A 25077-nucleotide genomic window follows, 5' to 3' on the forward strand; every position below is an offset into this window, starting at 1 on the left:
AGAAAATACTTTCAAAAGCATAAAAAAAATTGTACATCCCTCAACTTTTGAATGGTAGTCTTTTCTCAGCGTTTCATTAAATACAACTTACTTGATCACCCACACAAGGATTGGTCATGGCCTCTCAGGACACTTTTCGACTGGGCTTTTCTCTGAAGTAGCTCTTGTAATCGAGCTGGATTTATCACAGGCCTCTAATAAATGCCCCAATTACTGTAAGGATGACAAGCAGTGATTTGATAGAAGATCTGATGCTTGATTTCTTTAGAGCATCCCTTTCCATCCTCTTCAGTAACCCTGCGGGTGCTCTCATCTATTATGCCCAAAGTGCCCCCTAACTCTGGTCAGTGCACCCTCTCCACACAATGCCTGCAAAACAAGAATTAAGTACTCGAAAAGAAATTGATTCATAGCAACAGAAACGTGTCAAATGACCTTTACAGCGCTCATTACACATGGCGCACATCACGGCACAAGAATGTTCCCGTTCTTCGGACCTTTTGTCTCGCTCGCTCCTCTTCTCTGCCTTCTCCGGGGAAATGGTAATTAATTGAAATCATTTCCATGTGTAAGGTTGCCCAAGTCCCTCCTTACACTGTGTCAATGGGTCGATAGGTATTTGGAGCATACAGTGCACACAGGTGATAAGAACTCAAGTCACACTGTGTTAAATGATTGCCAAAGCAGCAAGTGATAGAGGGAAAAAAAACGAATCAGATTCAAGGGCAGAGGAGTTTGCGGAGAGGGAACGAGGGATGAGGAAGAGGAGGGGGAGGCGAGCAGTCCTCTGTGGATGACATTCTGGCAGCAGGGGCTGATGGTCAGCACCCGCAAAATTGAAATATTTCAGGTGATTCAAGGCTGACCACATTTCTCACTCCTTTTTTCTCTCACTCTCTCGCTTTCAATTATCAAAAGGTTGTCTGTGGGAATCAAACAGTCTCCTTGGGGGAGTTCATGCGTGTGTCCTCAGCGTTCCGAGCTCCTTCTCGAAGCCGAGGGCCACTCGCGTTCCGCCGCCTGCCATGCCAAGGAGCGCTGTATCTTTAAGAGGCCTGTTACATGCTGTTGATTAGTTTTGCTGAGTGGGTATGCAGAGACCAATAAATTAAATATGAATAAATTAAGAATGTACTGTAGCAGAAAATTGCTTGGAAAACAACCACCTCCCCATTAAAATATGTATAGTAATGCCTTTTATGTCTGGCGACGTGGGATTAGATATCACTGTAAATTAACACGCCATCCGACCGTAGTTGAGAACTTTTCACTTTTAACAAGGACTTAAAAAAAAGCATTTACTCTAGTGTGTTCACTAATTAATTTGATATTCAAATGAGCTTATGAATTATAATTGCAAATATCCCAAATAAGAGCAGTTTAAAAAAAAAAGAAAAGAGGGATAGTGTCAACAAAGATTGATGAAGCTTGCTTTGAAAATGCCATCTGTTTGGAATGTTTACTCCTCTTAAGAAACGCGTCTGTGGTTGTGTCAGCACCTAACGCTTTGCATTGAAGGGGATCAGGGACATCAGCATGTGAGATGAGCTCCCACAGATAACGTCCCTGCAACGTTGGTGTGACATTGTAGCCGCATTAGCTCATTACTACAATGTCATGGGCGACATGGTGCGGATGCTGTGCATTAGGAGGAACTCGACTGCAGGTATCAGGTCTCTGCAGATGAGCTGCTTAATTAAGAGAAGCGCCATTAAGGTTATTGAGATGCGACTCCCTATACGAGGAGATGCTGGGTCCGGTGTGGGTGGGAGACTGGAGGGGGGCACTTACAATCCCTTCTTCCTCTATTCCTCAACCTCAAGTGACATTAGCATCTCCTGCACACCTGCAAACTCCTGGAGTCACACAGTGGGCCGCATCTCCGCATCCTTCTGTGCCTCCGACTCCAGGATCTAAAAGAGGCGACCAATTTTTAATTCTCCCTCTCCTCCTCCTCCTCCTCCTCCTCCTCCCCGGTGCCCATCTGTCAGGCTACACTACTGCAGAGTAGGAGGAAGGCAAGCACCTTGTTCCAACTGGCCGCCTTTCTAATTTTCTGTGCCTCTACAGCTTGTCCCAAACAAACGCCCCTTTCTCAGCTGCCATGCTACCCTGCCTGCTGCGTGCACACTAGCTTTTCAGAAGAAAAGTTTGCGGGATAAAGATTTCCCCCCAAAAAGAAGAAAAAAATCAATTTTAGAACAAACTGAAGTGTGGATGTACTGGCAAAGAGGAATGTGAAGATATCAGGGCCATTTCTCCAGCTGAACTCCAAGCAAGTTTTTCTCTCGTTTTTTTTTTATTCTACTAAATTTCTGCTCTCTTTCACTTTCTCCCTGAGGCCTACAGATGCACTCCTGTAATTTACTGCAGGTCACATTCCACCAGCACAATTCAATTTGAAGATTTCTCTCTCTATCTCTCTCTCTCTCTCCCTCACTGATATAATGAATTAAAAGTCTGGCACAAGAAAATGAGGGCCATATGTTGAAATCCCATCCCTGCTACTGACAAGGCATTAGCCGTACAGGAGGTTCTCTAAACAGACCTTATGCAAATTCACTCCCCAGCCTTGAGGGGGTTGAGATTTTCTTAAAACATATAAATCATTGTTATCTTCCCCCTTTTTGCCATCAATGGATCAGTTTAGCCGAAGTCCATCTTGTTGTTGTACTTTTGCTCGGATCAGGTTGTGGATATGATTCATTGTGTACGGGTAATAAACACTGTCATACACTATAATTATTTAATGGCTCAATCTATCAAAAGTGACCATGGCCAGACACACAGGAAACTCAATACGGGGCTATTGTGATCCAACACTCGTCTCTGTTCCTAGCGTGACAGTGCTTAGTGTTTTCTACAGCTCCATCCAGCGGTATCTCTCCGCTCACAACATTCAGAGTTATATAAGTCTTCCGTATTATACGATAGCTCTGGTCCACTTCGATTGGACGAGCCAAAAGTGGTGATATTTGGAACTGGACTGTTTCTGAACCTTTTTTTTTTTTTTGTGGAAAAAGCTGGTAAAATTGTGTCTGAAATATCAGTTACTTGATATTAATTTAAAACAACATCATAAACAAAATTATTCGAATGTACTGAATACCAAGGCAGTTCGGCCAAAGGTACACAAAGTTAGACCGCAAGTGTGATATTGGTTTAATACAGTTCTATAAACAATAAGTTAATGCTGTTGAAAAGTCTGGGGTCAGTAAGTTTTGGAGTTTTTTTCACAAAAAATGTAAGCAGCACACCTGAGCTAGAGCAACAATTCAGCATATCAGAATGATTTCTGAAGGATCATGTGACGACTGGAGTAATGATGCTGAAAAGTCAGCTTTGCCATCACAGGAATAAATTACATATTCAAATATATTCAAATAGAAAACAGTTAGTTTGAATTGTAATAATATTTCACAATATTACTGCATTTAAAAAAATGCAGCCTCAGCATAAGAAAAAAAAAGACATTAAAATCTTACCAACCCCAAACTTATGAACAGTATTAAATAACTAATATTTCAAACACAATATGGCCATTTTGTCCCAAATGAAGTAAAAAAAAAAAAAGCAGGATTAGAATTGCAATTCCATGTATGCAAACATGAGGAGTGATACAAACACTGAAACATTCCAGTGCTTGTCCAAATGAGTTATATTGTTTAATATTATTTTTCAAGACCTAAAAGATAATTATCTTCATATCAACTACTGAATTCGTTATCCGGGTAATATCTCACACCTGATCGTCTGTTGTTATTTACATAGCTGTCATAGCAGATCACTATTTTTGTTTCATAGCAACATTCTGTTAAATCTTCTAGTACAAGGATGGCACTTCATGAATGTGCTTAATAAAAAAATATTTTAATGAAAATAAACATATTGATGCATAAATTATGTACTGACCTTAAAAAAGCAACAACGCAGTCAAGGCCTCATTCTTAACAAGGCCCTTTATTCATAATAAGGCAAGCCTTTCATACCTTTTTGCACCCTGATTAATGCAGTCCATCACATCTTCTTTTACTATAAAAGGACAAATTGAAAACATAACAAATGAGTGCAAAGTAATAATGCATTTAAAAGGGTTATATGAATGGAAGCTTCAATCTTGTCCCTGGAATTCCCATGAACACAAACACACACTCGCACACATCCACATGCAAATAGGAGGATTGTAATACAGTCTGAGTGAGTTCTGCTTGACTATTTTAATATTGCATCTATCTTGGGGATTATTCTCTCTTCAGCAGAGAGACCAGTGCTGGAGTGCTGCAGTACTCACAGTATACCCTGCTGCTCTCAACAAGATTAGAGACCCTGCACTTTGACTCCCAATCCTGCTCTCTTCATGGTGTCTAACCACTTGGCGCCCCACCGCTCACAGTCATAGCACATGGCTATAACATTAAAGTGACTTATTTATTTGTGATGCAAGCGTTCTGCACATCTAATACCGGTAGGAAAAGTTCATATTGTGTGCGCGAGTCACTGAAAATTAGGATAAAAATGCAACAATAGTTACTGTTGGATGGTTTCATTTTAATGGATGACAATATACAACAGCTACCTGATGTGATTTGGCAAATGATGACCAGTGTGATCAACACAACTGCGGAGGAAACAGCAGATCTTCGTAAAATGAATCGACAGAAAACCTGAAGTCCATCAGGATAGCTGTTACTATTGTGGCATTTGCTTTAAAAGTGGTGAATACTATGTTCTGCTTGAATATTGCAATAAATTACTCTGTTATTGCCTATTTACCATTGCAAAACACAGAGCTAAAGTTATTAAACCCTGTTTTATTATTCACAGTCCTAAACTTGCTTTATTCTCTATAGATAATTTATTCCCTAATAGCATTTCAATGTGCTTCAAGATGACTTATGCACCTTATGTTAGATGCCATGAACAGGCAAATCGATCTCGTGCCATGCAGGGCTCTTGTAGCGATGACCTCATCTGTTCCAGGTCCATAAAAATAAAGCAGCAAAAAAAACCTAGCAGCTCATCCTCAAGCAAAATATCTAATGACATACATCCTACTAAGGAGATTAAAAACACATTCACATTGGAGGAAGTACAGTTTTACTTTGATTCATTGTTTTGGCTTAAAGAGTCATTCGTGTATCCAGCGGGCCTACCACGCCGCAGTGACCCCCAGGAATTCCTCATCTTTGGCACTGGATGAAACCGTGATGTCTAGCTGCGTTTTTTAGCCCGGAAACCAACGGCTGGATTGGTGGAACGGTGGATAGAAGAGGTGGAGGGACGTGGGGACAAGCTTTCGCGCCTGCTTGAGTTGGAAGCTGCAGCTTCTACCAATGATGTTTTGAGACAGGATCCCGAGATGGAGGAGGCCTTGCTGTAGCTTTTTGTGCTTGGCTGAGCAGGGGGTTTGTTACCTGTGTGGGACTGCAGAGATAAGACACTCTCATTCATCTCACAAAAGCGCAACAAACCACACTACTGGACAGTGCTGCATGCTGTCTGACAGCTGCTGGAGAAGGGTTATCTTGGCACCATCTAGTGTCCGTTTAGAGAACAGGCAAATTGTTTTGTTTTTTAAATGCAACCATGGAGGTTAGCCATGAAATAGCCAGGATTTCTGTCACATACCTTTTAAGAGACAAAATATCCCTCTTTGACTAAGCACAAATATTTTAGAAAGTCAACTGCGAAGCAATTGGAAGCTCAGTGAAGTGAATGACTGACCTGTGCAGTGGATGTATTTGGAGTGTTGCAGGACTTTGCACCAGACACACTCTTCTTAACACCATTAGAGGATGAGGCTGATAGTTTTTTCTTCAGAGGCTATTGTAATGAAATATATAACACATGAAAAACCACTGGACAGAAGAGAGAACTTTAAAGTATTTCAAGCAAGTCGGTCCACATGGCAGCTATATTAGTATTTCTGATCATGCAAGTGCAACTTCTACAGTACTTAAATTGGGATAGACCAAACTCTATGAAACTGTTTGCCAAGTTTGCAATAAAATAACATGTAACCATGAAAAAATTACACCATAAACTTTCTTTAGCTCAAATCAGGCAAAACAATGTATTTAAGCAATGCAGGAAGCGGTGTTCTCTTGTGAATATTGTCATAGCCGAAGGCAGTTGTTCTCTGCATTTTACCTCTGCTCTAGCTTCTTTCCTAATCTAGCTTTATAATAAATGTGACATTGCCTACTATGAATATAGTTGACTATGTGATGAATTGCTGTGATGTTGTAAGTTCATTAAGTGGCATCCTTTAACTAGATACTGTATTGTCCTTAACAAGTAAACAATAACAGATCATATTCCACACAGTATTATTTGCGTCACAGCCTTTACTATTTTTAGAAACTGCATCCTTATGACTGCTGTGATGAGGTATTGAGATTCTTCCAGATTGCTCTTGGAAATTTGGCCTGATTGGTCTTTCATGATTAGGGTACACAAAAAACTAAATAATTATATTTTATTTTTGAATGCATGAACATGCAGAAATGCTTCACTTTAGAATATGTATGCACTACCTATAAAGTACAATACCCTGTTTTACAACTAATCTTTACACTGTTTTTTTTTACCTTCTTGTTTGGGATGGAGGGTTTGCTGCTACTGTTGCTGTCTTTGATGTCGTCAGGATGTGCTGGGGTTACTGAGAGTTCTTCAGAAGTTCTCGGCCCTGACCCTTTGTCCTCAGAAGAAGTGAGAGAGAAGTTGTCCAGTGCCTCGTTTATTGCCACACTCTCTTCGTCCACTGGAGCATTCTGTAACTTACGCATCATCTCCTGACGCATCATCACTAAGACGTTTGTCTGTGTAACCGTGGTTGAGGTGTCCCCCTTTGAATACAGATTTTCTTTCTTTCAGGTCTTTCTTTCTGACAGGTTCCACATTTAGTCATCCATCAAATTGAAGAGTGCTAATTAGCTGACTTCTGAATCTATAATATGCATGACCTCATTTGAACAGGAGAAAAGAGTAATTGAGTTCTCTTACCGAAATCCAAGGGTTATCTAGCAGCTCATTGGCTGTGATGCGGTGAGCTGGGTCAACTTTCAACAAACACCGTATTACATTTTTGGCTGTAAGATAGAATATAAAATAGTTACCACACTGGCTGAACTGCAATCATAATGGTACGGCTGAGGCGGTTCTAACCGGCATCACTAATGGTGTTCCACACAGGGCCAGAGAAAGTGAGCTCTTTCATAATCATCTCAGAAAGTCTTTCCTTAGGGCTGTATATGAATGGAGGCTCTCCACACAACCTGAAAACACAAAAACACACACCAAGTGCAAGTCAGAGCGCCTGGTTGCATGTGAGTCTGTGTGTGTGCAAGAGAAGGAAAACAACAGAGGAGATCTTCTTACAGCATGTACATGATGACGCCGATGCTCCACAAGTCACACTGTTGACTGTATTGGTGACCATTAACCACCTCAGGCGCTGAAAGGGCAAGTCAGTGTGTCAATAATGAAAGATGTTTGAGGCCGGATTAATGTGTGATATCTGATGCGTCTACTCCTTCTCGAATATTATCAGATTCACATCACTTAAATTAGGTCATCTTCTCTTTACTGCTCATTTTAATCAGCCCTTCATTCAATTTATTAACCCCCCCCCCCCACCCCAACCCCCATAGTAATTTAGCAAATCACAGGTTAAAGCCTGATTCCTCATCATTAAAAATAAAATGTGAATGTGTATGCATTTGAGTGTGTGAATTACCCATGTACATAGGTGTCCCACAAGTGGCCTCTAGCATGTTTTCACTGCCCACACCGCCCATCTTCACAGAAAGACCAAAATCTGTGACCTGAGACCAGAGAAGACAAGACTTTACGTTACTCACAATCTTAGCCATCAAAAATGAAACATTATTTAACATAGGCACGAACACACTCAACGTTTCTTTCTTTCCTTGATACCTTTCATCACTAGATTCTGATCTAGTGGAATAGTGAAAGTAATGAACTGCAGACATGCTGCAATTGATCACCGTATCTCACTCGCATTCACTTCTAGATCTCAATTAAAATATTTACGGCCCAAATGGACTTCCATAGAGCAGCCAGTACACACACTCACACAGACTATGAGCACCTGAGCCATATGAATAATATATATGAGTGTATATCGTTTCATTGGTGCGTCAGGGGCGGGCAGGATTAATATCCAGGAGAGATGACCACCTTCTGCCAGATAAAAGCTTTTAATACAGTGCCAGGACAGCGCTGTCTTTAGGCCCCTGTTCTACTCTGATTTATAACACAGCGCTGCCCTGATTCAACCCTCCGCTCCAGGTAGCGGCTTCAGTCGGCTCCCATCAACGCTCTATTCTGCTCCACGCTGTGCCCTGGCTGGCAATTTGTCTCAGAAAAGCCACTTGTGATTCATTTTCTTTGAGAATGTGATATGAAAAGAGTTAGGCAGGAGGTCTGGTGTAATGAGACAGTATTTAAAAAGCAGTTAAAAGGTTTGGGCAAGGAGGACGGTGGGAGAACTAAACAACAGACGAGAATGTCCAGAGGTCCCGCCGTGTTTGAATGTCATACCACATACCTGCACAGAAGTTTTTGCCGTCTCTCTCACCTTGATATTGACCATATCGTTATCGTTGCCTTGGTGACAACTCTTTACAAGAATGTTTTCCAGTTTGAGGTCACGATGAACAATGTCTGACAGAGAGAAAGAGGAAACAGAGCAAGGGAGAAATGGGTTTGGATTATTCATAAAGATGAGAGTGTGGCAAAAATGCAACACACTGGAATAGTAACAGTTTTAAAAAATGCTTTAATGACCAATTCAAATGAAATGTTTTGCACCATTCCCTTTTAAATTGCAATTCATTCTGTCACACAATGTAGTTCTCATGTGAACCCAGCATATAGGGCCCACCTCTTCTTCCCACTTTCATCCGCATCATGATTCTTCATTACTGCTTCACGCGTTAACTGTACGTACTTCAATAGAAATGTGAAAATAATCAAATTATAATCAGCATGTGAGGCTAATATACTGCAATCTCATAAAACACTCCAGTCCTATATACACATTGCAAGTGGCATCATTAGCTCCTCTAGACGTGAGACACACCAGCACTCGGGGACTGTTGAAAAACACACCTATTAATCAGTATTCCTCCCCTGCTCGTTGTTAATGACTCATTAGCCCCATGTAATGGTGTCTCATTGCCAAGCAACGTCCTAAATTACCTCTAACTGCAGATTTCACAAGAAGGAGAGAGAAAGAGAAAAAACACCAAGCATCTTCTAATAAACCCCTCAGACTCAATTAAAATGGGCTGATATTTTGTCTGACAGTTGTTCATTATCTCATTATTAAAACAAGCCTGATTCTCCGTAATGACAGAGGAACTTAATGTGGATGCAATCTTCAGAGTGATTATCGAATATGGGGGAACTAAGGAATCCAGGCCGTTGCATATGACTTAACACAGATGTGAGCAATTTTTCAAACGTTAGGATTTTCATTTTCTTTTAACGCATTTCTTTAAAGGTAATGCCACTGAAATAAATAAATACAATTTTAATGATATATTTCCAGGGTAAGGAAGCATCAATACATTTTATAATTTCCTTAGAAAACTCAAGAGAAGTATCTGCTGACGAATGTCAGGAGGAATGTGCTGGGTTTTGTGAGTGTCACCTTTTTTGTGCAGATATACAATAGCTTCAAGCAAGCTTTTGATGATGTGTCTGGTCTCCTCCTCAGTGAAGTGCTTTTTTTTCTGCAGGAAATCCTTTAGATCGCCTCCTTCACAAAGTTCAGTCACAAGGTACATCCTCTGAAGAACAGCACACAAACATACATATGTACATTTCTAACTAGAAAGCATTGTCAAAAACAATCCAGTTGCTTACACAGTAGTATGATGTGGTTCACAACAGCATAGCTGAGCGAAACTTTAAAGGAAAGAGAACAAAATAGATGTTTCATGTTTTCGCTCTTACCTTTAGTGTCTCAAAGACTTCCTCCAGATGTATAATATGTTCATGTTTCACTTGTTTCATGATGCTGACTTCTCTTTCCAGATGTTTCACACCAGAAGTGCCTGCCTGCATGGATAAAAAGCATTTGTGACACTTAACCCATCCTTGACAACCATGTAAGCAGCTCTCCATCCATTACCTCTGTCAACAGGTGAAACATAATGACCAAACACTTACCTTCTCTTTGTTCACCCTCTTAATTGCCCACTTCCTCTGCGTCTCAATGTGAGTGGCTTCGCAAACAACGCCAAAGTTGCCTTGACCTAATTTCCTCCCAAAGGAATAGATTTTCTAGGCATCCAAATAAAGAGGGCGACATTAGGTGAAGTATTACATACACACTCCTTCTCCTATAGTGACAGTAAACAACGTTCCAGCTCTGACTAATGGGGACAGAATGAGGGTTGGTTTGTTTTTCAGCTTCTCTATACTCCATTAAGTTGAGACCTGAATCCTTAAAGTGGAACTTAATTTTCAAGTTTGCCAGTCTCTGGAGTTTGGGAGAATATAGTATTTCTAATCAAGTTACAAATGATTAAGTTGCTGCCGCAGTTCATTCAATCTCAGGTCTAATTAACTTGATCATTATCTCTGCGCATGCAAGGCTGAGCACTGCCTGCTGCGGATTTGGCAAAGACAGCAGTCGGAAACCTCCTGAGAGGGCGAGGGCAATCAACAGCATAAAGAGGTGTAATTTCCCTCCAGGCCTGATGAGGGCGCTACCAGATTGGAGGGAGATCAGACCATGGCGAGCAAGGCCATGGCTCTGGTGTAAGACAGAAGTGGCCTTTTTCCACTGATATAAAGTCAGACTTCAGCACAGCAAGAACAAAAATTTGTTTGGGATTGTGTGTTAGAAATAATCATGCACTGCATCTAGATCACGTGTGTCAAACTCCGTCCCTGGAGGGCCCACTGTCTTGCAGAGTGTAGCTCCAACCAGCTCCAAAACACCTGCCTGGAAGTTTCTAGTCATACTGAAGACCTTGATTAGCTGGTTCAGGTGTGTTTAATTGGGGTGTGAGCTATAAGGACAGTGAGTGGCCCCCCAGGAGCTGAGTTTAACACCCCTGATCGAGATCAAAAAGGGCTCTACCTGTATGCTGGATTCATCCTCAATGCGAGTGTGGGGCACCTCCTTCTCTGCACTGTTTGCACGAGCCCACTGAGAAGCCATTTTCTTTTCAGCTCCAGACACATTTGTATGTGTCATCTAAAAGGCGAATCAATTTTTTATAATTTGCATATATAGAGCAACAACATAATCGCAAACATGGAAACTCCCACAAAAAGAGATCACAGAATTAGAGACACTAGGGTCTCATTCACTAACCATGCATGCACCCATATTTGTGAATATTTTCACGCAGGAATCATCAATTCATCAATGAATTTATTCTAAATTTACATTAGAAAAAAACGAAACCATACACGCAAAAATCACTACTTGTGTCCTTAGAAACGTGTCAAGAATGTGTCTGTACAGTAGAGCTTGTCTGTACAGCTCTGTGTAGAAAATGTCTGTACAGTAAAGCTTGTACTAAAAGCCATTAGCCTATATGGAGACAACTGTGTATTATGCTAATTAAGGCAATAGCTTCCTCAAGTAGAATCTTCCAGATCCATCAACATTAGAATTAGAACAAGGGTTATTTATGCGTGTGCACACCTGAGAAACTTTTCTGTGCATGTATGTACTTGTATGTAATTATTAGTGACAAGTTCAAAAGCTTGTATGTTAAACAATGAATTGTAAAGTTTCAAATAAGATATCTCTTTAAATATTCATTCAGAAGTAAGTGTCTGTCATCACAAACAGTACATGCAATACAGAGTTTCAACGTCTCAACTGTAACCCCTTATTAGCTAGACTTTACCTGTCGCTCTCCAATTCACTAAAGTCTCCACACTAACATTAAACACAATTTACTCAGCTTAAAAATGTTCTCCAGAGCCAAATTAAATGTAAAGCAATTATGGTGTGATGAGTGGGAGCGGCGAAGTGGATCCGCCACACAGACAAGAGATTAAATATTAATGAGGAAACAGTGTCTTTAACCTCTCCTCTCTCAGCGGCATTATCAAGGCCCGCTGACAGGTTCTCTCATAACAGCACTGTCTCTCCTATTACTGACCATCTATCTGCTAAACAAAATGGTTGTGACACATTCTGGACACTCCTATCAGCTCAATTAGAGTTGTGTGATAAGAGTACTAAAGGTCAAAGTATAGCATGAGGTTCCCTCTGAACAGGCCTGGGAAATGAGGAAAAAACGATCCGGACATAGAGACATCTCAGAAGCTGTCACTTCTTGCAGCGCTGGCTTCTGCAAATACAAGAGGATGTGTAAAAGAGTTGTTTCTGAGGTGGATGGAAAAATATTGCTGAACCTGTGCTTTGTTAGTAGAGAGGAATTGTGAACCCCTCTTCAAAAAAAGCTCTTAAACTTCAAAAACTGAGTGGCATTGATGAAAAGGTGCATCAGCATTTCACTCGGGTAAAACAACAGCATGGTTAACAGTAAGCCAAAGCCATAAATGACATAAAAGCCTAATTTTTCAAAAGCGCTAAGATCAGAGGGCTGAACAGTATATTGAAAGCACTCTCTTTATACTTAGCGCTGAATATTGATTAACAGTACAGTTTTTCTAGTCTGTCGAAACGGATTTGTCTTATTGAGGTTTGAGGTCTTGCTGAGAACAAATTAGAATAAATTTAACACTCCTTCTGCAATTTAAGAATCTTTTGATAGGAATTTTCCTTGTATCTGATAACATCAGCAACATACACACGCATTTCAGTACATGCATTTCTCGCCAGGCCAGTTTTCTCATCTTTAAGCTAGGCTTACAGAATTTGTTTTTGTAGCTACAGAAGCAAAACATCTACACAAACACAAGTTTTCAATGAGCACAAAACGAAAAACACATGTACCCAAGCAAACAAAAATAGGCAAGAGGATAATACGCCTCACAGATTCAGAGTCATATTTTTGATGCCTCACAGAATATAGGCCTACATCAGCTAAGAACCATTCCACAGACCTCCCAGATTTCTGGAAGCACTCAAAGGAAAGTAATTATGGCAGATAGAATGTCCACAATTGATCCTCTTGAATTTTTCATTTCTTGGCCATAACAGTAAAAACCCCATTAGGCCCTAGTGCTTGTTTACTGATTGTTTATGGACTCAAATGTGCATTGTTTCTCTTGACTATGGAAGGTGCTGTCTCTGGCTTGAGCCCAAATTAAATGTGACGCTAGTATGATGTCTGAACACACAAAGATAATACAGGGCCTGGATAGAGTTCTCTCCTACTCTTTTCTCTCTGCCACATAGAATTTTCTTCCTACTTCCTTCCCCTCATGCTGTCTCTCTCTCCTCTTCTTACTTCATTTCTTCTTACCTCTAATATCTGAATTCTTTCAGATTTTTTTTATTTTTTTTTATTGATGCTATGCTGTACATTTTAAACTATGTGAAAAAAATGAATGTTTGAGTGTAAATTAATGATTTCTATAGTTCTATTACAAAAGACTAACAGGGCAAATAGTGAACACAAGAAAAAAAAAATTATTACCAATTAAAGTAATATTCCCAGGAGTATGTGTTTTGTTTATAACATTTTGAATATTTTTAATAAACAAAAGAAGATGAAACACCTTAAATATTTCTTAATAAATTGCCATGAATACTTGACCAAGAAGATTATTTGCAGAGGCCAAGCATTTGTAGTATGTTATTAAAGCATTTATGAAATATTATTGATATATTTAAGATATGATAGAAAGATGCCATAGTTTCAATCGCAATTGTGTTATTTGAAGGTCATTGACTGTTGGTTTACAATTCATCTGAGATACACAAAGCAAACTGAAATCAAATATTGCATGATGCTGTGGTCTCCTGATCTACTCTTACTAAAGATTTGACTCTTCTTATCTGCAGCTTATTTATTCATTGACAGGTGCCTTTGATGAAAAATGATAAACGTCACAGTCTTAATGAAGCTTGGAATTACATTACCAAGTGATATAGTGCCTTGCTTGTCTAGACTGATAACACCGTTGGAGTCATTTAACCTCATAATCATAATTTACCTGAGTGCTTCACCTCACCATACTACATGATGTTTTCTTGTTTAACATGAAGTGTAGGTTTGTAATGGACTGCCAATTGATATAGTCCAACCACTCACAACAAAAGTAATTATATTTAGTTGTTGAGCTCGCGATTTGAATGATGTGATGAGGTTACATGTTAAAAGACTGTGTGGTACAAATAATGGCAAGAACGCATGTATTTCTATTTATTTGTCTCTGTGAAATTAATGCAAATACATAGCATACAGTACTACCAGTGTAATGTGATTAACAAACAAATGATTCTTATGAGCCAGGTCTTTTAAAGTGTGAATGTGTGTCACCAGTGTGAATCATTCTGATGAATCATTTACATAATGAACTGACTGAATCCATCAGATCCATTACTGAATCAATATCTGACTCACTTACTGAACATTAAGTTATTGTTACTTTCCTTTATTTCATCTTTAAATAAAATAATAACGTATTGTGGTTTGAACAATTATGAAACTTAAAAACAATATCCTTACTGACTGGTTATTAACCTTTTGTGGAAGATAAACATTTTTGCAATAAATTATGTTTTAATAAATAAAATAAAAACATGATAAAGCAGGAGCCATGAGGGAAAAGTCCCCTGATTCCCATTATCACTACGGCAAACATACAGTCAACATATTTTTTAACATACACAAGTGATTCTCTCAGGACAAAACTCTTGGATATGTCTAAATCTATCAGGGCACTGGACTTTTAACAGGCAGAACCCAGGTGGTCAAGATGGGAAACATAACCTCATCCATAAAAATAATTAAGATCAGCACTCCACAGGGCTTTTGCCTCAGTTCTAATTATACTCGTTATTCAACCATTCACTGCTTCTCTACACTTCGAGCAGCAGCATCAAATTTCCTGACAACAACACCATTTTTGGGTTAATCGGTGATAATGACGAGTACAGGGACCCACTGCAGGAGAGGATTGCATTATAACAACAGTCTAGCTTTGAATTCCAATGAAACAAAAGTGAACTTGAGAAAAAAAGGACAAAGCACAGCCCAATCTGCATTAATGACTCACCTGTTGCAATCATTAACAATTCTTCAAACTGCAAATATCTGAGGAGCTCAGCTAGACACCAACATTCCACATTAGAAAGGGCTCATCAATCAATGCCTTTGTTGCAGTGCTTAAAAGGTTAGTTCACCCAAAAATGAAAATTATGTCATTAATGACTCACCCTCATGTCGTTCCAAGTAAGACCTCCGTTCATCTTCGGAACACAGTTTAAGATATATTTTTTTTGATATTATTTTTTTATTTGGAAAGGCAAAATCCCACCACATACATTAATTACAATATTAGGTGTTCAAGTACATAGGCAGGGATGAATTCAGAAATTTTGGATGAGTTGTTCATATTGCCCTTCTGAGTTTTCCTTTTACGGACCTCTACTTATTTCAGTTAAGAACAATAACAAAGCAGAACGGAACCGGGATGCGCACAACTTCAGGTACAGTTTAAGATATTTTAGATTTAGTCCGAGAGCTTTCTGTCCCTCCATTGAAAATGTATGTACGGTATACTGTCCATGTCCAGAAAAGGTAATACAGACATCATCAAAGTAGTCCAAGTGACTACAGTGGCTCAATCTTAAATAATTAATAATTAATCTAAAATATCTTAAACTGTGTTCTGAAGATGAACGGAGGTCTTACGGGCTTGGAACGACATGAGGGTGAGTCATTAATGACATAATTTTCATTTTTGGGTGAACTAACCTTTTAAGGAAGTAAGCAAGCACACCCCTGTGAGCTTTTACCATGGCATTCAATGGTTAGCATGCATAACTGTCTTGTATGCAAAAACAATTGTTTAGGTTCTACCTCAGGTTGGTCACAAAGGGACTCTTGACATATCGCTTATAACATGACATTTTCTTAAGACATTAAGACATTTTATAATAGAATTTTACAATTGTATTGTACAAATATTTTTCTTTAAATACACAATTTCTTATTTTACAGTGAAATATTACTTGTGATTACTCATAATAGTAATATTTCTTAGTCTGCTTAAAATGTTTATACTAATAATAATAATATTAACAATAATTATTATTATTATTTTATAGTCACATCGATATAGCCTGGTAATACCAAACTCTGCTACTTCGCTTTGCTTCGTAGACAGAGTCTGGAATGGCATAATAGAGAAGTGTTTTCTCTCTCGCGGGGGGGTGCTTGTCTGAAGTTTAAAATCATTGGTTACCTGTAAGCAAATCACATAACGTTTGGTTATGGCGTGTGTTATGCGCATGCTCAGCCGCATCTAACTTCCACTGTAAACACATGTATGATGCGAAAACAAAACCATTGAGCGAAATACCGGAGTGAACATGGCTGTGCGCGACTTTTGCAGATTATGGGTGCTTCTCAATATCCCTCCTCGTCTCCTCTCTCCTCCGTCCTCCATCCTATGACCCGGAAACCGATCGAGCACAGCCATCTTGAAGGACATCTCAATTCTCTAATTGCACCGCGAGGAGTCGAGGATCGAGGAGTGAGGAGGCTTCCAGAGGAGTCATGAGCGAGGATACACAGGTGTATCCTATGCGGAAGAGTTTTATCGACTAAAACGTGACGCACGTATAAATTCTCCTCCCCCTTCACATCGGTCACAATAATTTTGATTTATACTTTACTTTTGCAGTTTATATAAACCACACATCTCACATATTTCAACAGGGTATCTTTCTTTATTATTATTTATTATGAATTTCTTAAATAAACAAATTTCAACAACATGAGGGCAGATCCTCTGCGCGCTGCTGATGACGCGATGAAGTGACGCTCGAGTGATCAAGGATTCCAATGTATAAAAAAAGCTTTCATTCGATCCCTCCGTCCTCGCGTCTTTTCCTTGCAGCCATCCCTCGCATCCTACAGGGGGCGGAGCTGAGACGCGAGGAAAGGAAGCGAGGAGAGGAAACGAGGATGCACAAATAAGAATTGAGAAGCACCCTCTGTGAAGTAAAAATCAACGCATCCACGGTACAATCAGCGTCTACGTCACGGCTCTCAGCCCGCCCTCTGTTCGTTGATTGGCCCGGCTGTTTTCAGGCCGGAGGCAAACGGAAAGCTATTACGCTGTATCAGACTGACTACAGAAGCGAAATGAAATTGAGCGGAAGTAGGAAGTCTGACGTAGTCAGGCTAACATCGATATATAATATAATCACAATTTTTTGTGATTATATATCATAAAAAAATAATCTGGAGCTTTTTGATAATATTGCATTTTAAATTCATCACAAAACATGATTTTTTCCCCAAATCGTGCAGCCCTAATCATAGCTGATAAGGTTCAAAGAGCTGTTTACAGCTGACACTCTCCCGTTGTTTAGCTGATGATTGAAGGGAGCTGGGATGACGATGTCTGAATTAGGCAAAGCGCTTTACATAGATGGGGGAATCTCCTCAATGTGCAGCATCCACTTGGATGATGTGATGGCAGCCATATTGCGCCAGAACGCCCACCACACACCAGTTTACCAGGCCAAGGGGCAAATTTGGCCAGGATGCCGGGGTTACACCCCTACTCTTTTTCGAAGGACATCCTGGGATTTTTAATGACCACAGAGAGTCAGGACCTCGGTTTAACGTCTCATCCGAAGGACGGTGCTCTTTTGGCAGTATAGTGTCCCCGTCACTATACTGGGGCATTAGGACCCACACAGACCACAGGGTGAGCACCCCCTGCTGGCCTCACTAACACCTCTTCCAGCAGCAACCTGGTTTTCTCAGGAGGTCTCCCATCCAGGTACTAACCAGGCTCAGCCCTGCTTAGCTTCAGTGGGCAACCAGTCTTGGGCTACAGGGTGATATGGCTGCTATTAAACTTTAAGTTTAAGTTTAATAAAGTCTGCTGCACAGAAATCCTGCTTCCTCGTTACTGCAACCAGAAACCTAACAGAACGACAGGCCGCAAGTGAATATGGATTTAGCAGCAGCCTTCATTGATCTCCACCACCAATGTCTACCTCTTAGGGATTACTCTGGCAAATTCTGTGAGTTGGTGGAATTTTCAAACCTGGATGATACCAGCCTCAAGACCATGTATTGGGTTGGGACACAGGGTGACCTATTATTGGACCTTCCAGAAGTGGGTAACTACTCGTGGAGAGAATACGTTCGCCAGTGTATAGCCTCAATCCAAGTTCCTGCTTCAACCCATGAGCCCTCAACCTGAACTACCAGGACCTCCCTTGCTCCCTCTATCACCTGCCTGTATCCTTTCCTGCCTATGCCTTTCCTAGTTAGCCTCCAGGGTGCCCACCCTCCCACCCCTCTTGATTGTTTATGACACAAGGACGCACCTTCTGGGAGGTGGAGGTAAAAAAAAAAAAAAAAAAAAAAGATTTTTAAAAATGTTTAAACTAAGCGTTGTTTGCCTATAAACTAACAGGAATCATTTTCTTTGGCTAGAGACCTCACCAGACAGGTGCCAGAGTATAATATGTAGATTGCTGATGCCAAGGCACAGTAAGTGTCTACCTCAGACAGAAAATCCTTCTTGATCTTACTATCAATATGTGACAGTGCACAGTCAGGAGAAACCTCATTCTTACAGGCCAAGTGTCATTGCCTACTGGGGACGAAAATCAGTGAAAGCCTCAGCAACTAAAACCACCTGAGAAAGACTGTCTCCTCTTACAGCGCAGACTCAAGCAGTGCCTACCACTGGGCACTCAAGTTACGCCTGGCACTGTCAAACCAACATCAGCCAGAGAAGCACATAAGCAGAGAGACTTGAGGGAAACGCTTTATGCACTGTGAGACTTCAGTGTAAAACCAAAAGTGCTCAGTTTGAAATGGGCTACTGTTTAATCTTCAGTATTTTACAATTGCAATATTCTATATGTATTTTTATTACATAAGGGGCAGAGCAGTAAGAGGGAAAATACAAAGTAAAGGCCCCGATATACTTTCTTCGAAATAGAAGAACGAACTGATGTGATGTCATTTCGAATAAAATCAAGCCGAAACAAAGTTCGTTTTGGGAGTCCGAAACAACTTGACACAGCAAACACCCTTCGTGCTACCATTGGTTTGTGGTGATTAAGTTATGGGTATGTGTGCAAGGAGGCTCATGCCTTTCACGTGAAAATCTTTTCTGGTTCAACTTCATGCAATTTGGCCTGTTTAGTCGGTCGAAGTTAGACGTCTGTGAGTGAAAACATGAACACCCTGGAGAGCTGCTTTATAGTAGAAAATTAAGTTGCACTTCTGATGAAACGAGACACTCACACGGTTTTTCATGTTTATTACGGTAAAGCTGCTGTGTTTTAAGCTATTATAATAAACGTGATGTGACTTTACTGGAGTGCCGTAGAGCTCATGCAAACATACACATTGCTTTGAAAGGATGCTTTATTAAAATGCTTGATGTTTTCTCAATTTTGTTGTTTATTTTAATATTGAGAGAGAAAAGCATGCAGCACATATTTACACATTCATCTAAACGCTGCTCTCAGCAGAGTGGGCAGCGTCAGATGTTTGATAACAGTTCTCATGTATTTCAAACTTCGTTTTATCCCAAAACTAAGAACGAAAAAGAACTTCGCCGTGAGTAGTGTAAAGGAATTTCCTTAACCTGACTATCTAAAATAAAACTGTTGCGTCTACTGTCGACACAGAGCGTCTACTAATCGACACTTAATAAATAATAAAACTGTTGCGTCTACTCATCGACACAGAGCGTCTACAATCGACACTTAATAACCTTTATACTCTAGCTCTTGCGTCTTCAGTCGACAACTGGCCGAGTCTACTAACCTAACTTACTTGATTCCCTAAACTGACCTGCTGCGCAGCAGAAATGAACAGACAGACTTTCAGCAAATGTCCTCTAAATGCTTTAATAACGGCCGGGAGAGTCTTCGAGCAGTTCTCAGAGAACTCTCCCAAGAAGAATCAAGGCCGGAGGATCTCAGACAAATTCCATTGAGACATCCCACCGTAAAACACATATACAGTGAGGAAAATAAGTATTTGAACACCCTGCTATTTTGCAAGTTTCCCACTTAGAAATCATGGAGGGGTCTGAAATTGTCATCGTAGGTGCATGTCCACTGTGAGAGACATAATCTAAAAAAAAAATTCCAGAAATCACAATGTATGATTTTTTAACTATTTATTTGTATGATACAGCTGCAAATAAGTATTTGAACACCTGAGAAAATCAATGTTAATATTTGGTACAGTAGCCTTTGTTTGCAATTACAGAGGTCAAACGTTTCCTGTAGTTTTTCACCAGGTTTGCACACACTGCAGGAGGGATTTTGGCCCACTCCTGGGCTATCGCTGAGAAACACGGAGTTTGAGCTCTCTCCAAAGATTCTCTATTGGGTTTAGGTCTGGAGACTGGCTAGGCCACGCCAGAACCTTGATATGCTTCTTACAGAGCCACTCCTTGGTTATCCTGGCTGTGTGCTTCGGGTCATTGTCATGTTGGAAGACCCAGCCTCGACCCATCTTCAATGCTCTAACTGAGGGAAGGAGGTTGTTGCCCAAAATTTCGCAATACATGGCCCCGGTCATCCTCTCCTTAATACAGTGCAGTCGCCCTGTCCCATGTGCAGAAAAACACCCCCAAAGCATGATGCTACCACCCCCATGCTTCACAGTAGGGATGGTGTTCTTGGGATGGTACTCCTCCAAACACGTTTAGTGGAATTATGACCAAAAAGTTCTATTTTGGTCTCATCTGACCACATGACTTTCTCCCATGACTCCTCTGGATCATCCAAATGGTCATTGGCAAACTTAAGACGGGCCTTGACGTGCTGGTTTAAGCAGGGGAACCTTCCGTGCCATGCATGATTTCAAACCATGATGTCTTAGTGTATTACCAACAGTAACCTTGGAAACGGTGGTCCCAGCTCTTTTCAGGTCATTGACCAGCTCCTCCCGTGTAGTTCTGGGCTGATTTCTCACCTTTCTTAGGATCATTGAGACCCCACGAGGTGAGATCTTGCATGGAGCCCCAGTCCGAGGGAGATTGACAGTCATGTTTAGCTTCTTCCATTTTCTAATGATTGCTCCAACAGTGGACCTTTTTTCACCAAGCTGCTTGGAAATTTCTCCGTAGCCCTTTCCAGCCTTGTGGAGGTGTACAATTTTGTCTCTAGTGTCTTTGGACAGCTCTTTGGTCTTGGCCATGTTAGTAGTTGGATTCTTACTGATTGTATGGGGTGGACAGGTGTCTTTATGCAGCTAACAACCTCAAACAGGTGCATCTAATTTAGGATAATAAATGGAGTGGAGGTGGACATTTTAGAGGCAGACTAACAGGTCTTTAAGGGTCAGAATTCTAGCTGATAGACAGGTGTTCAAATACTTATTTGCAGCTGTATCATACAAATAAATAGTTAAAAAATCATATATTGTGATTTCTGGATTTTTTTTTTAGATTATGTCTCTCACAGTGGACATGCACCTACGATGACAATTTCAGACCCCTCCATGATTTCTAAGTGGGAGAACTTGCAAAATAGCAGGGTGTTCAAATACTTATTTTCCTCACTGTACAACAGTTTTTTATAGTATAGAGGTATGACATAATGTCAGGCTGCATTACATAATTTCCCCACTATTTGATTGGTTCTTCATATGCAAACCCCTATGTTACTAGGTAAAGCAAACTCTGATCTTGCGATGACTTCATCTGTAATCACAAGATTCTAACAGACTGTCTAGTTTCATTTCCCAAAACTGTGTTATTTTTACATACATACGCACACGGTCAAAGACACAAGTTTTCCATTGGTTTCATACAGTACATCCTGTTCCATTGTTAGATGTTAAATAAGGTTAGATGTTAGAAACATGGTTAGTTTAATATACAGTTTAAAATTTCCACGACAGTTGCCAATATCGGGGCCTTAACCCTAGAAATATGATTGACCAGTTCTGAAATGTTGTGGTTTTGTCCAAAACCGAAGGAAGCTACCTTGCTTCTTAGCCATGATACACAGCATTTTGTGTATGTGCTTGAAAGGAAATTTGTTACATCTTCGTATACAGGATGTGATGCAAACAATGGATCCAGCGTGCCTTATGCCTTCCTACCTCCATATAGCCTACTGGCAGCCTTTTTCTGCTTTCGGCCCCAGCCATTAACCTATGTAATAACAATCATTTTATCTTTTCCACAAAAAAACAACAACACTTTTTATCTCAAGAATTTGACAATATTTCTCATAGAATGATACAATTATACTACACTGCATATTGGTTTATAACCCACTCCGAAACAGACTTGTTATAGCACAAAGCCTATTTTGAAGGCCAAAACGAGACCTGGCACAACCAAGGCACAACCAAGGCAACCAATATTCAGTAGCTTAAAGCCAATAATTATTTAAATCTCGTGCAAGTAGCAATTAACTCCCTGTGACCTGTTCCAGCTAAATATAATTATCTGGCATAGAACCTGCATAATAATAGATGTTTTATTGCTCCCTTATGTTTCAAAACACCAACTATGCTTGGCTATTGAGTGGTTATAGGTGACTATATCCTGAGCATACGAAAATCAGGTTCTTCAGTTTATAAATACAACTGCTTAGTTCTCTTTGTGTCTTTTTTATCAGAACAAAAGAATTCCTTATTTCTGTTTTATGGGATCTTCTTTTTTCTCAACTGTAATGGACGGTTGTTAGCCAAGCAAAATTCAAAAGTTGTTTTAGTCGTATTGAGGTGCAAAATAGGATTAATATATAAGGCTTTTAACATCATGGTTCTACTTACATTACGACTACAGGAACATCTTCACTGTATTTTCTGCGAGAAATGGTCGAGTTAGAGTTATTTAAGAGCACATTAGTGAGATGAACATTACACTGTCTGCTGCGCCGGACCACGTTGCCATAGCAACATAGAGCGCTTGGCCAGCTCGCGCTTCCTCTTTCAATGAAAGTTTACGAGACATTAACACAAAACGCTTTTTGTAAATACACACGTACCTTTCATATAGATTGTTGTGTTTGCGATGGCCTTTTCATTTGTTATGCCTCTTGCAGGTCATCGAAAACCTTGATGCAAAAGAATGTAACACTTGCGGTTGTCAAAACTTTCCTCCCTCGAGAGGGAGGGAGAACTACGGTGTGGTGCGAGGGACATCACGAGAACGAGACACCTGCACACTACAGTTCCTGTATGTAAAGAACCAATTCAAAAACTGAAACCTTGAACCCTAAGTAGGTTACTATTGTCATGTCACGACCTATTTTTTACAGTCTATGGTCACGACCCAGGTTGATTCTAGCTCTTCACCAGTAGCTAATGGTGCACAATATATGGTATGATACTTTGATTTTATATCAGCCTAACGTTATATCACGAGAGTGCTCGAGCCCCTGCCCTATTTCAAAACTAATCAAAAGTGCCCTTTCTCAAACAAATATCAATAAAACAAAATCCATTTGATTATAATTAACATGACAATGTGTACAAAACTAAAGAAGCCTAGCCTAAATTCACGTTTATTTTTACGTATCTGTCAGTCTGAGGTGTCGTAACGCGTTGCTATGGCTTGCGTCACTTCCGTCAAGTTGCGTGTGTCTTGCTTCGGTCTTGACTGACGGGGTCAGACTCAGACCTTGCGTCCCAATGTGCATACTATCCGCCCTATCTGCCCTAAATAGTATTGACAATTACTAATGTCACATACTATATATAGGACGGATAGTATGCACATTGGGACGCAGGCACAGTCTCCGTTTTCGAGGGTATAAAACTCCGGAGTAGTGTGTGGACGGCAGGCATAGCCGTAGCAAAAGTAAAATGCTCTAGTGTAAACGTAGGTATCCCACAATCTGATCGGGAACCGATGCTCTCGAGCCAAATATGGTTCTTTCAGTGAGTATATGGCTCGACGGCAGAAAAAAACAAAAACATTTTTTAATTATTATTATTATTATTTTTATAATAAAAGGTTATGTGTCGATTCAATTAGAAATCCACATATCACATATTTTGTAAATATTACATAATTCAATTCATTTTTTGTTTGTCATGTCACCGACCAATCGTCATCTGGCACAACAAGTTCAAATTTCAAGTTCAAATTTAACTTAATTGGACAATGTGAAGTGGAGCGGTAATTTTCCGGTCATTTATACATAAATCGTTTGAAAATTACATGGACAGACAAATTTACATTTATGAAGTGATCTGAATCTGCGTCGTTGAACTAATGGATGTTAACTGACTACAAAGCACTGCACAAAACCAGCAACAAAAGTAGCATTAATGGTAAGTATAGTATTCAAGTCACTTGTATTTAGTCTATATTGATACACCGTTTACCATTTGATGAAACTATCATAGTTTGTTAAATGAAGCCCAGGCCTACAAGGCCTATTATTGGAAGTGTAGGCTGACAACAACACACGAAATGGTGACTTTATTATTTTAACATTTTTGATAATTTTGCAGCAATAGTATAATAGTACAGTTCTACTGGTAAAAAATGTGCACACACATTACAGGTTTTTTCTTATTTTATTTTTTTTCTTATAAAGAAGTCCCTTATGCGCATCAAGCCTGCATTTATTTGATCAAAAATACAGAAAACAATTATTACAATTTAAAATAATTGTTTTCTATTTTAATATATTTGTAATATAATTTATTTCTGTGATGCAAAGCATATAAAGAGAGAGAGAGAGCTTTTTTCTCTATCTCTATCTCTCTCTCTCTCTCATATATATGACCATTTTTTACATTTGAGCCCCTGCCCCTGAGGAACTCTCTGCATGTCCCTGGTTCTACAATAGTGAGAAAACACTCCAAACGATTCAATGCTTCAGTGAACTATCAGAATGATTCCCAACTGATTACCGAACCGATTCCAACTGTTTCGCTATAGACCATTCTTTGAAATGACCTGCAGGACATTCTT

The 25077-nt window shown here is 39.9% G+C and overlaps 1 protein-coding gene across 2 annotated transcripts; it reads right to left on the reverse strand.

Moving 5' to 3' along the window:
• Positions 1 to 3940: 3940 nt before the first annotated feature.
• Positions 3941 to 23258, reverse strand: stk33 (serine/threonine kinase 33). Of its 2 annotated transcripts, none has more exons than XM_084405372.1 (13): positions 23138 to 23258; positions 11120 to 11236; positions 10201 to 10314; positions 9985 to 10089; positions 9680 to 9818; positions 8603 to 8688; positions 7739 to 7826; positions 7381 to 7456; positions 7168 to 7277; positions 7006 to 7091; positions 6591 to 6848; positions 5725 to 5823; positions 3941 to 5424 (listed from the first exon to the last, which is right to left on the reverse strand). In XM_084405372.1, the coding sequence occupies exons 2-13, from the start codon at positions 11234 to 11236 to the stop codon at positions 5212 to 5214; spliced, it is 1491 nt and encodes a 496-aa protein (XP_084261498.1). In that variant the 5' UTR covers positions 23138 to 23258; the 3' UTR covers positions 3941 to 5211. The 2 variants fall into 2 exon arrangements, with proteins under 2 accessions (XP_084261498.1, XP_084261497.1); XM_084405371.1 differs by lacking the exon at positions 23138 to 23258 and adding an exon at positions 22923 to 23004.
• Between the last annotated feature and the right edge of the window lie 1819 nt (positions 23259 to 25077).

This window comes from Rutilus rutilus, assembly GCF_951802725.1.
Source record: "Rutilus rutilus genome assembly, chromosome: 3".
Lineage (NCBI taxonomy): Eukaryota > Metazoa > Chordata > Actinopteri > Cypriniformes > Leuciscidae > Rutilus > Rutilus rutilus.

Bases quoted from the DNA above. Each gene is read 5' to 3' on its own strand.
- stk33 (XM_084405372.1), bottom strand. From the start codon at position 11,236: ATGACACATACAAATGTGTCTGGAGCTGAAAAGAAAATGGCTTCTCAG. The intron at 8,689-9,679 runs GTGACACTCACA...TCTCTCTGTCAG, and splicing joins TGTATATCTGCACAAAAAAG to ACATTGTTCATCGTGACCTC. The intron at 5,425-5,724 runs GTCAGTCATTCA...TTATCTCTGCAG, and splicing joins CAAATACATCCACTGCACAG to TCCCACACAGGTAACAAACC.